The following is a 12780-nucleotide window of genomic DNA, read 5'->3' on the forward strand; positions in this document are numbered from 1 at the left end:
CAATTAAATACGTCTTTTAAAATATGTCGAGTTTAAAGGTTTAGTCGATTTTGTCTAAAATTATACATTTTAAGTATGCATGCTTTATAAAATTATCGTAAATATTATTAAAATATTTCTAAAATTATCAGTAAAAACTCAAAATAATTATTATATTAAAGTTTAAGTGATTTTTATTATATAAAATGTTATAATATTTTGTAATACTTTAATTTGATAGCATTTCTTTAATTTCCCTCAAAATCATTTAAATGTTAGCCTACTTTAATCTAATTTCTTTCAATTCTAGTCACTTCAATTCCAATTTCATTTCAATAGTAGTCACCCTTTTCATTTCAATTCTAGCCAATTTATTGCAATTTTAACCTTTCCATATCCAATCCAATCTGATTTGTAGATTTCATCTCTTAATCCTAACCGTCCATCCTTTAAATTAAATCCTAGCCGCTCATCTAAATGGATCCAATGGTCCAGATTTATTAAGCCCTCCATTCCTATTTTAATCTAAAGACTCCAACCCTAAAACAATTTTCACTCTCTTCTTCCTCTCCTTTCTCTCTCTCTATGCAGCCTCCCCTTCTCTCTCTCTCTCCCTCTCTTCTTCTCCGACGAAGGAGCAGCAACGCGAGGACCAGCAGGCACTGGCCGCCTCCGTTCCCTTTTTCTGGTGGACAACAGCAATGACACTGCTCCAAGCAGCAACCAGCGGTGCTCCATCGCTGGCATCAGCTCCAGCTGGCGACAACAACAGCAACAGCTGCGACCAGGCAGCAGTTCCAGCCGGCAAGGACGAACAACAGCGAGCAGCAACCAACGGTACTCCAACTGGGCGGCAACAGCTCCGGCGAAGCCTTTTTCTCTAGAAATTTTGAGTTTATTTAAGACGGATCTTGACAGATCCGTCCAGGTTTGCTTCCTTTCCGATTCATTATTTTAATTTGTTTACCATTTATTATTATTATTATTATTGGCTTGATTATGGAGTTCATGATTCCGAGACATGCGATTATTTTGTGTAGAGAATCGTTAATCATTAGGGAATTTCACATAGTCTTTGTTGCTTTCTGAATTCCTAAATTGATGTCTTCGATTAAAATTGCATTGTATTATGATACTCGTTCAAATTTGCTGGATCTGTTGATTTTCCTTGATGTTCTCTTGTTTGCCATCTTTAGATTGTGGCGATTTGTTTTATTATGGTATTTAGTATTAGTAGAATTAGTGATCAAATCTTCCTTTTTCTCAATTATCTCTATTATTTTCCCTTTTTCTCAATTATCTCCATTATTTTCCTTTTCTCTTATTGTTTTAACTATGACATTATTGATTCAGTGGTATATTTATTGGTGCTAGTGTCTTGAGTATATAAATTTAGATGGCAAGTATATATTAGAATATGCTAACTTATCACTATTATAACTTATTGTGGGCTGCATATTTATTTTCTTTCCTTTAAGGTAGTCGTCCCACTTTTACTTGATTTTATTTTATTGCATTATTTTCTGCTAATTGATTCATGTTGCCTTAATTAAAATTGACAGATTCTTATTTGTTTATATTTGGTTAAATAAATCTGTTTTGATTTCCTTTTGCATAAGGAAAATATTTTAAGTGATCCCTCTTCCCTTAATTACATATTAGACTTTGATTCCTTACTTACTTATTTTAGGAAAATTAATTTTACAGATTTAGCTCTCTTTGTTAAGGAAATCTTGTGATCTGTAATTGCTCCTCATTAATTATTTTTCCTTTGGCATGATCCCTCCCTAACTATAAAAAGAGACATCCCCTCATTATTTTAGGGGCAGACATTCGAACAAGAAAAAAGAAAGAAAGAAGAAAATACTCTCTACTAAAAAGAATTAAGTGCTTTCGGTTAAAACAAAAGTTCCTCTCTGTGTTGCTATTTTGCTGTGTTCGGGTCGTTTTCGGATTAAGTATAGGTCTTCATTGCTGATCATTATATTTTGCGTAATCGGTTAGTTCTATTCCACTAGTTTGTTTGTTTTTTGTTTCACATATGCTATTTTTAATGTTGTGTATGAATAAAATAAAAAGGAGGCATCCGGGTTAGTTCTCTTCACCCATCTCTTCTATGTGATATATTTGTGTGTTTTGCTTAAATGATTGTGAGTCTACATGCATATGAAACAATAATTTTACTGCGCATATTCATTTTTTCTTGCATACGGATGTATTTTTCTTGCTTTAGCAGGGATCTTGACCTTAAGTTGAGGGTTTTGAAGAGTCGCCTTGGAGAAGATGTCGATGAACTTTAGTTTGCTTATTTTTGTATTTCTGTTCTATTTTTTATCTCGTTCTGTAATAATGTTGTGGTAACTCTAACTCTCTAATATTATATGAAATGTATTTGGTGGATCGTCTATAGGGGGAGAGGGGAATTACGTGCTAAATATTTTACTTATTTATGTCATTTACGTGTGAGTGCTATAAAATCTGCTTAGGTGTAAATCCTGTGAGGCATGCAAGCATATCATTATATTGCTTAAATAATTGTCCAAAATCAACCCTTGTTGTTTATAAATGCATTAGATTATCGATCTATCATTAGTATATATTAATACTTGTTTTAATCTTGGAATTGTTAAGATCTTGCATTATGTGTTAATCTTTTTAAATGGACTAATAATGAAGTCAAAGTGGCAGATGTAGGACCCAAATAATAAAATCAATGTTAAAATAACTGTAGCACATGTCAAAATTAGATTCTAATAATTGTTGGCCTGCTAATTAATTAGTTATATTTTATAAGCTTGTCTGTTAATAGCTTCGGCATTTTAATATTGTTAGTATGCTAATCAACTAAAAATTATGCATATAGGATCTTAATAAATGGCAACCTGTTAAAAGAGGCTAGAGTATCCATATGTAGGTTTGACAACTGTTTCTAGTGTGTAAATAACTGAATATTACTTTTCGCATTGGCTATTTTCTGCATTTGTTAAATGCTTATAAATATATCCCGCCTGTTTAAGAATAAAAATCTGCATAATAATGATTTATGATTAAAATCACTTTTTTAAATTTTTTTTTTTTTAATAAATAAATAATCTACCAGCTCAAATGTTTTCTGTAGTAATTATTCCCTCGCTCAAGATTAATTAATAAATCATTGTTAGCATGTTATTTAAATTTGCTCTTTTTGTTATTGTTGCATGTAATTAATCAACTAGCATGTTAACCACTTAGATAGCGTGTTCATAGGCTTTCCGCTAAGTTTCAGCATGTTTTAAAATAGAATTAAATCTACTATGAATTTTCTCTACTCAAAATAAGTAATTTCTGCATCAAATTAAACTGTTTGGCTACTTAAAATAAATTGATGTCTTTTCCTGTATGATAATTAGCAATAATTTAATATGCCACTGTTCTAAAAAATAATAATAATAATAATTTTTGCATATGGAATAACTTTTCTGCCACTGTTAACATCAGTCCATTAATATTTATGTACTTGTAACAATTTGCTGCTTCCCTTAATTAAATAATTATGTTGTCAATACATGTTTGTATGCACACACACTTAGCATGAATCCTTTCACTCTATCTGTGTCTGCTAGCATGATAAATAAAATCTAGAGGCCAACTTGAGATTTTACGTGCTACATGAAGGTCCTATTTGTTTGACTTGATGTCCAGGTGGGCCTATTATATTTTGTTTTGTCTACACCCACCATAATAGTAGTCCAATGCCTCTTGGACCTTAAGCGGGGACGTTAGATACCTTTTAGAGACGTAAAGCATGCGGTGGCGGGGTAGGGGTAGTTTAGGCCCTATGGATATGATGACATCGACTCAGGCTTTAAGCGACAAACCTCGGTTTTGCCAGTCCCTTCACGAAAGCCTATAATCAAAAAATAAAGTCGAGTGCTGATCCTAAAGTCCTTCAGAGTCTCCCTTTCCTTCTCCCTTTTATATGTTTATAATAATTATATGTATTTGGGGTAGTTTAATAAAAAATAAAAAATTGATTAGCCTAGTTGATTGTGTAATTTCTGTCTTCTCGCTTATCTTCTATAAATTGTTTCATGTTTAATATATATTTTAATGTTATCACTTAGCTTTTCCTGTTTAATTAAATAATAAATAAATAAATTGATCTTAATTGTTTAATATTAGTTAGTCAATCATGTTTAATAAATAACTAGTAAAATGAAGTGACCTTATTTGCTATTTGTAACCCCCACATAAATTGCATGAGATACGGCCGGGACCCACATTTGTGGACCTCGAGGGATGCCTAATACCTTTCCCTCGAGTTAATTTGAACCCTTACCCGATCTCTGGTTCGTTGACCTTAGTTAGATTTATCTAGGTTAGATAGGTGTCCTAACGCGCCTTAAATCGTTAGGTGGCGACTCTTCAATCCTCCAAAGCCCAAAAGAGTTGTTAGGTTGTGCATCCGAAAGGAAGGTCCATTTTGTGAAAAACGGGGCGCGACAAATGTTAAGGATATTGGGCAGAAGGTAACATTTTCCTAGGAGCAGCTAGAGGAGAAAATGACCTTAGACTTAAGGTAGTCGATACTCTGTCCATATTTGGAGCAAAAGTCATTGAGAGTCATGGTGATGGTAGTGCAGTTATGGGGGTTTGCCCTCGAAAACAGAGTGTGGTCATCAACAAAGAAGAGATGAGAATTTTTTGGTCCAGAGATAGTGATTTTGATGGGGTACCAGTTCTTGTTAGTCACTTCTTGGCAAATACATCTAGAACGTCTTTCCATGCAATGAATGAAGAGGTAGGGGAAATGAAGTCTCCTTGTCTGATTCCCTATTGGGCTTAAAGAAGTCAGTCTTTCCTTCATTTATTAGATTGGATATGGACCTTGTACTTACATAAGACATGATGATGATCTCAGTGAGGTTAGGAGGGAAATTCAAGGCATTGAGGGTGTCTTTGACGAAAGACCATTCAAGCTTATCAAAAGTTTTTTTGAGTTCAGTCTTAAGGATCATGTTGGAGTTTGTTCCTCTCATTTTTTTGAAGTTGCAGATATACTCTTAGACAATAACATCATTGTCGGCAACTTTTATTAGAGACGAAGTTGTCCTGGTTGGCCCAATGATGGAGGAGAGCAAATGTTTGATCTTGTTGACAATAATTTTTGTCACCAGCTTGTAGCCAGTGTTACAGAGCCCGATGGGCCTAAAATTCCAGATGTTGGAAGCATTAAGATACTTGGGAATGAGGAAAAGTAGGGTGGAGTTCATGTGATCAAGCATCATGTCGGTGGAGAAGACCTCTATGAAGAAGTTAGAGGTTTTATTACCAACAATGTCCCAGAACCTTTGATAGAACGGGGTGAAGCCTATCGGGTGGTCCAAGAGCCTTGAGAGGTTTGAAGGATTTTAGGGTAGTGATGATTTCATAGTCTCTGAAGGGGGAATCAAGGTGGGAGTAGTCAATATGATTTAGAGGAGGTATGGAATTCGTGTTAGAGCTGTTATGAAAGGTTAAAAGGGTCTTCTCTATGGTGAAGAGATTAGAGTTGTAGGAGTGGATGTGTTTAGCAATGTCCTTATGGTTGATGAGGAGGTTGCAAAAATCATCTTTGAGGCTACAAATTTTGTTTCTCCTTTTTCTATTGATAGTGGAAGTATGAAAGAATTTGGTGTTAGCATCTCCCTCACTCAACCTACTCATTTTGGATTTGGTTCTCCAAAACTCTTCCTCCACTTTGAGCATGGTGTCATAATCCTTAAGAAACTCAGTTTTCAGATTTTAGAGAAAGGATCTATGGGGAAGTGGATGGATTTTTGAATTCCATCTATCTAGCAAGGAGCTTCCTCATTTTCCAAAAGATATTTCCAAAAATGAGCCTGTTCTATTGGGGGGCTTTAGTTTGGAAAAAGGTCAATAGCACTAGTCGGGCTAGTAGTCTGCTCAAAATTAGACTGTACTAGCTTTTAAAAGATGGATGCCCACACCACATGAGTTCCAATCTGGAAGGTTCAGCATGGTTGGGGGTTTGGGGAAGGGGGTGGGGTCCAAAGTTTGACTTGAAATGGGTAGTGGTCAGACTTAATCCCAGGTAGGTGGGTGACAGAGATCTGGGGTACTTCAAGATCCAGTAGTTGTTGACGAGGCACCTATCTAGTCTTTCAAGGATAAGGTTACATCTATTTTTGTACCTTTTATTAGACCAAGTAACTTTCAACCTTTAAAGCACAGATCCACCAAGTTATACTAGTCAAGCCACTGCCTGAACAAGTGATACACCCAAATTACACTTTCCTAACGAAGTATAAACGATCGTTGTCAAATAAAAAATCTGACAGAGGTTAGGGTTGATCCCACCAGAAATATGGTCTAGACTTAGGCCAATTTACTGTTGATTGTACTTTTAGTCAGATTAGCTCCATAAAAATGGGGTTTTGTAACACAAAATATTTATTGATTAATTTAAGTAACAAGTAACCAAGTAAACAAGATTCAAGTTTTGTAAGATTAATATATGATGAAACTAGGCCATATGTGTTCCCCACAAGGTCTTAATGCAATAAACCTCATAATAGTAACCATTATCTAGTGTTTGATATGCATAGTTGGTAAGTTAAGTATCTCCTAAATGATTGGTCGTCTTAGTAGAGAATTTCACCATGCAACTTGGTCGGTCTACATGTGTATGCTTTACTAATCTTTACCCTTGACCCCAGTTTATCCCTTGAATATGTAGGTTAGGCTATTAGATAGCGGATTATCAACGCTAAATCTCTGTTGTTTAATCTCTTTTCCTATTTGTTACTTCCTTGGTTGGGCAAGTAGGAATAAGGCAAGTTGTAACGTTGCGCACCATTAAAAAGCATTCAAAACGAAGAGATCAACAATACATGCATAAACACTATTCAAGAATTACTTAATTATTAGTTCTACTTTTTTAATTTCTCATGGTTCCTACAACTCTAGTTATAGATTTAGCTACTCATGCTTTGGTGATCACAATTCATAATATGTTTAATAGAATAATGTTTAAGGATGATGTCGTGGGTCTCGTCTCGACTTCCATCATTGTCATTAGAGGCTTAATAGATAGTAGTGTTTTGAGGAGTCTTTTTCATTTCTTTTGTTAAATGTTTTAAAGACTTGAGTTGCCTATTTCTGGCTAGTTGAATATCCTTATATATTCTGAGTTATTTATTTGAGACAGTTGAGTTAAATCTTTGCAATTGAGTTCAAATGTTGTTGAGTAAGTCTTCGTTGAGTATTGAGTGAGGCTAAGGGTTCGCTTAGGGCCAGCAATGGTTCTCGAGTGCCGGCCACGATCAGGGTATAGGCTGGGGTGTGACAAACTTATTATCAGAGCTAGGTTTTCAAGAGTCATAGGGTGTCTATGAAGTCATGGTTGTAGAGTCTTAATTATCGGTGTGAAGCGAGCCACATCTATAATTAGGAGGTTACAACATTTAGGAACTATCTCACTTCTTTCATATTCTTTTCATGCAATATAGTTCAACTCTATAAATTTTCTTTCTAATTCGTGCTTGCACGTATCTTTCAAATCATGCCTCCAAGAAGAGATGTCTGAGGTCTTCCTATTAGGAGGACTGTTGATCCCCAGGCTCAATGGGTTCCCAATGGACCAGAAGTACAACCCCAAGAAGAGGTCACTAATGCTGAGTTTCGGGATGCTATTGATAGCGCTCAACTACACTTCATCCAATTCTAAGTGTAGGCGATCACAATCTAGTATAAACCCAACGAAGAGTTGGGGTCGATTCCACAGGGAGTGATACATAATGGAATTCAATTATGAAGTAAAAGGTGCGTTCTAGTCGTTGTAGAAGTAAACATTATCGTAGCTATTAAAGTAAATTGAAGAGGTTGACAATAAATGTCATATGTGGGGTTTAGAGTGACAATTAACAACTACAAAAATAGGGTAGCAATCAAGTAGAGAGGAATTCTAGGGGATGTGATCGATTAAAGGCTAATTTCACTATATGGGTGATTATAATTTACTAAAGGACGCTGAATCTTAGTGGGTAGACTAGGTTTTACATGTGATAGCCATCTCTCGATCAACTAACACGATTCATGTGAGTTCTCTCAAACCTCAACAAACATAACAATATAAATAGCCCAATGCATCAATTAATCTACTATCTCGAGCTAGATTGGTAGGATCGAATTCGGATTCATTCTCTCGAACTGAATCAACGATAATTCAATCACTACAATATAGTAATTCTAGAACCTCTTTCTCAAGAAAGGCTAGAATACTAAGTTAGAATTGCATTTGCAACTACAATTCATGGGTTAATACACAACCATCAATCAAACCCACTTCAAATCAACATTTAAATCAGTAAACAATAACACCCATAAGCTAATTGAGACAATTAATTACATGATCACACCCCAAAGAATGAAGGTTTTAGCCACACATTATAGAAAGCAAGAAAATATTACCAACTAGATTCCCCATCAGCTGGGTAAGAAAATTCTAGTCTTCACAATGCTTGGAATTAAATTAAAATCAAAATCCAATTCGAAACTCTACTAAAAAACTACTAAGAAAAGTCTTTGGATCAAAACCCAGAGTTAGAATGTATCTCAACTTTCGAAACTGAAAGAACTCTGGAAGAACTCCTAAAAAATCTTTTAAAAATCGCATTTATACTTTTCCAGATTTTCAGCTTTTGGACCGATCAACGGTATTAGTCGAGCATCGCCGACTAGGTTGGCAATGCGCCAAGTATCCTATCCATCGCTGTCTTGACCCCTCGAAGATTGCAAGAAACCCTTGAGCGCTTGAATCGTTTCCTTTCTTTCTCCTCTTGAACTTCTCTCTAAAACCCTAAGCGTATTTTAGAATTGTGAAAACTAACCCAAATCAGTTTAAACCTCTAAAATATTACTAGAACGTTTAAAGCTGATGGGGTAAGGAAAAGATCAAAATACCCCTCATTAATTTGTGTAAATTTCCTTAATTGGACAGGTTGAACTTAAACGGGCATATCTCCCTCATCCGAACTTGGAATTTAGCAAACTCGGTGGCGTTGGAAAGAGGATCAAAGACCTTTTATTTGATATCTTATGGTCCACCTAACTCATCTTGTACTGAAAGTTATGGTCATTTGAAGTTGACCCAAAACTCACAACTTCAACATAACTTGGACAAATCTCAAATTGGCACTTTCCAATTTAGTTCTTTCTAGAAGTAGCTCTTTCTAAGATCGAGGTGTTACAACAATATTCACATATTGATCAATAATTATTTCTTTATCAGTAGTTTCGTTAGGCAAATCAAATAGGAATGGTAGGTAAATTAGGTTTTACAACATGAGAGTTAGAACTTAAGGGCTCTTTTTTGCTGTAGGAGAGGTGGAAATTCATAAATGTTATTCTAGCTAGTCACCTGGGGTGGCTGACCAGTGTCCAGACAGAACATTTGGTGGAAAAAATCAAAATCGATGGTGACTTTGCAGCATAGGTAAAGAGCAACTCGCATTGATTTCGTATATACCCATTGTTTTGCTTGTTTATACATCTTGTTATACGTCAATCAAGATCTGAATCACAATCCTACAACAATATAATTGAAAGAATTCCATGTGTTACCTTAGAGAAGCCAATCAAAGATCAAAGGATTTTTTTTACTTTTAGTGTGTCCGCCCTAGTCAGAACTACTTATATTTTATTTTTTTTCAATTGGTTGTCCTTGCACAATAAACCAAAAAAAGAAAAGGAAAAAAAAAAGAAATGTCAAAATCTGCTTAAAGAAAAATATGATCCAATTAAACATGTTTAGTAATTTCCATTATGCAAACAATCGACTTGGTTGTTTTTTCTTAAAATACTTCTGTGTGGCATTGCATTCCTTGATCACCAAATCAATCTTCTGATTTTCTCCACTGGAATCATAAGACATACAAAAATGTGTAAGTAGAATCATTTATATTAGACATAATGCATAGATGTACCCTTTAACTTGACTTTAATTGACGTGTGTGTCCTTTAATTTTGAGTGTGCGCAAGTAAACATTTAAACTTGTATAAAAATTCAACAAGTAGGACGCCATATAGGATGTGAATTGCCACATAAGATGTCATATAGGACATGTGTGTCTACTTAAATAATTTTATACAAGTTTAAGTGTCTACTTATGCACACTCAAAGTTAAAAAGAACATATATAACCATTGAAGTTATGTTAAAGAGCAGATTTATATATTATGCACGTAAACTATGCAAATAAGAAGCAATATCATTAAGAAGATATAGCATTTAGACAAAAGTAAAAAAAATAAATAAACAAGACATAGCATTGCACAATTATCCAAGGAAAGGTTTGCTTCCTTGCGGCAGTTTAACTACCTTTTTCATATTGTGTCTTGATAAATAAAAAAATAGCAGATAGATACTGTAAACAGTACGACAATAATTTACACAAAATAAGAGGAATTGTATATAAAAGGTTTTGATTTTAGTAAGAGGAAAATATTTTTCAGAAAATACTTTTCAACTTTTTTATGTTTTATTGGTAAAATATTTTTTCTAGGAATTTTTTTCCTAAAAATAAGAAAAAATGACTTTTCGATTGAAGGTAGAAAAACTAAGCTCAACTAGTGTCATTCCACATTAAGGGTGTGTTTGATATGGAGGAAAATGTTTTCTCTGGCAAATGTTTTTCTGGAAAACAAGTGGATTTTTGACTTATTTTCTTATGTTTGGTTGGTGAGTAGAAAATATTTTTCGGAAAATATTTTTTAGTGTTTGATTTATGAATTAAAAATCTTTTATTTTTTACTAGATAGTAGAAAATAATTGTTGAAATTGAAAATATTTTTTAAAAATAAACTTAAAATTTTTTACTCTCAAAAACAATTTTTAATATAGATCAGTCAAAGGCAATTTGATTATTGAAAACACTTTTCAAATGAATTAGCCAAATACAAATTAATATGTTTTTCAAAAGAACTTTTCTAAAACCTATTTTAAAAAGTTATTTCTAAAATAAACCATTTTCAGCAGTAATGCAAACAGGCTCTAAGCGGGTAAAGTGGGATTTACGATAAATCTAGGTGATAACTGAAAAAATAGAGACAGGTTACCTGACACGAGAGAAAAAAGTGGTAGAATCTTCAAGAACACAACTATGTTGAAAATTAGGTGCTAATTCATCAAGTTAAAGTTGAAGAGATATACCTTCTCCAATATCATGGAGTTGTATTCTACTGTCTCTTCCACTTTTGGAACTGGAGTCAAGCATTCCTTGTAAATGATCATTCTAAAACTATGAGCACTACTAAATAAATTGACTTCCTCCAATTTATCTGAAGTGAGATCATTGGACATAACAAGTCCACTAGTGCTTTGAAGAAGCAACAAATGATCCTTCAAAAGTAGTAATGGTGCTTCAATATAAAGAGGCTTAATTGTGTATTTCTTAATCCAAGATTCATATACACCATACTCTTTCATCATCCAAATATCTGTCAAATCTCTAATCGGATCAGGCTCTGTCTGTTTACCAGCATAACAAATCAATGTTAAGGACTCATTAAGAACTACAAGACTATAACGTTTTGCGTCATAGGAGTGACAAGTATGTGGCATCTTAATAGGGCGAAAAATTTCAGTAGTCATATCGAAACAAAGAATTATCTTTGTTTCAGCATATGCACACCAATGATAGGCTCCCTTATAAAGTATCTCGAAACAAGGGAACCAATGAACACCGGGGAACTCTTCAGTATCATAATTGAATACTCTCCATGAACCTATGTTTAAATCATAAATTTCAACTGTTTTCTCCCTGTCCTCGTTCGGATGCCATTGAGGAGGATCTCTGAAAATTTCTGAAATCTTAACAAACTTGTAGTCATTAGCTATCCAGTCATAGCCAAATCCAAGACCACCATTCATGGAACGATGAAAACGTACTTTACATTTAAAAGGGCTCGGTGGAAGTGCCCTGTAATTTCTTGTGGCAGGATTAAATAGGACAATGGCATCGAAATCTGTTAAAGCAACCAAACCATTACAAGGACCAACAGTTTCATAACAAAGATGACCATGCCTGGAAGTTAAACGCGGTATATATAGATCTGGATAAACAGGCTTTAGATCATTAATATTATCATCATGACTGGAAAGGAAAGACAAGACATTATTATATTCTCTTGGTGCTACTTTAATGGAACGTTTCAAAAGAATTAGTTCATCTTTTATGATGGTGCGGTTGCTTTGAAGATTAATGAAGACAGATGATTGTATGAGATCGTACAAAATTTTGGAAATGCATTTGAATCGTATGAGAGATTTCACTGGAATTCGCAAAAATATGTTAATTACCATATCATTACATAAATTCTTCATATTTCCATCCGCCATCGCAATGTGCATTGTCTAAAAACTATCTATGGTGTAAAAGCTTTAGCATTTCATTAGCTAGGAACTTACTATCTGTTTTTAATTGGATCTAAATCCATAACAAATTATCCGTCAAACTTGCATCTTGTGATTCTGAGGATTATCCAGTGCATCATTTTTTTTCTCCTTTAAAAAAGAGAGTAATACATATGTATAATTTATATCTTACTATATTAAAAGCATGAAATAAATGTTGTTTTGAATTTTTTGCACACTACCATAGACAAAATCATCTTTTCACTTATTTCCTCAAATTATTCATTAATCATTTTTATAATCTTTAAAATTAAGGAGTTCTAAAATATATGATATTAGGGGTTGCCAATTTTTTTTTCAAATTTTTTTTAAAAAAAAAAATGTCTTTTTTAATTTTTTTTGGGGGGG

The 12780-nt window shown here is 34.0% G+C and overlaps 1 protein-coding gene across 1 annotated transcript; it reads right to left on the reverse strand.

Moving 5' to 3' along the window:
• Window positions 1-11010: 11010 nt before the first annotated feature.
• On the reverse strand, window positions 11011-12357 carry LOC102587363 (F-box protein CPR30-like). Its single transcript, XM_006364816.1, has 2 exons — window positions 11170-12357; window positions 11011-11052 (listed from the first exon to the last, which is right to left on the reverse strand). Exons 1-2 carry the CDS (start codon window positions 12355-12357, stop codon window positions 11011-11013), a joined length of 1230 nt encoding a protein of 409 aa, XP_006364878.1.
• Window positions 12358-12780: the final 423 nt, after the last annotated feature.

Source organism: Solanum tuberosum, unplaced genomic scaffold (genome assembly GCF_000226075.1).
Source record: "Solanum tuberosum cultivar DM 1-3 516 R44 unplaced genomic scaffold, SolTub_3.0 scf00501, whole genome shotgun sequence".
NCBI lineage: Eukaryota > Viridiplantae > Streptophyta > Magnoliopsida > Solanales > Solanaceae > Solanum > Solanum tuberosum.

What these genes read in the sequence shown, in the direction of transcription:
- LOC102587363 (XM_006364816.1), bottom strand. Translation starts at nt 12,357, where the DNA reads ATGGCGGATGGAAATATGAAGAATTTATGTAATGATATGGTAATTAAC. An exon ending in ACTCCATGATATTGGAGAAG is followed by an intron (nt 11,053 to 11,169) that starts GTATATCTCTTC and finishes CTATTTTTTCAG; the next exon opens with TTATCACCTAGATTTATCGT.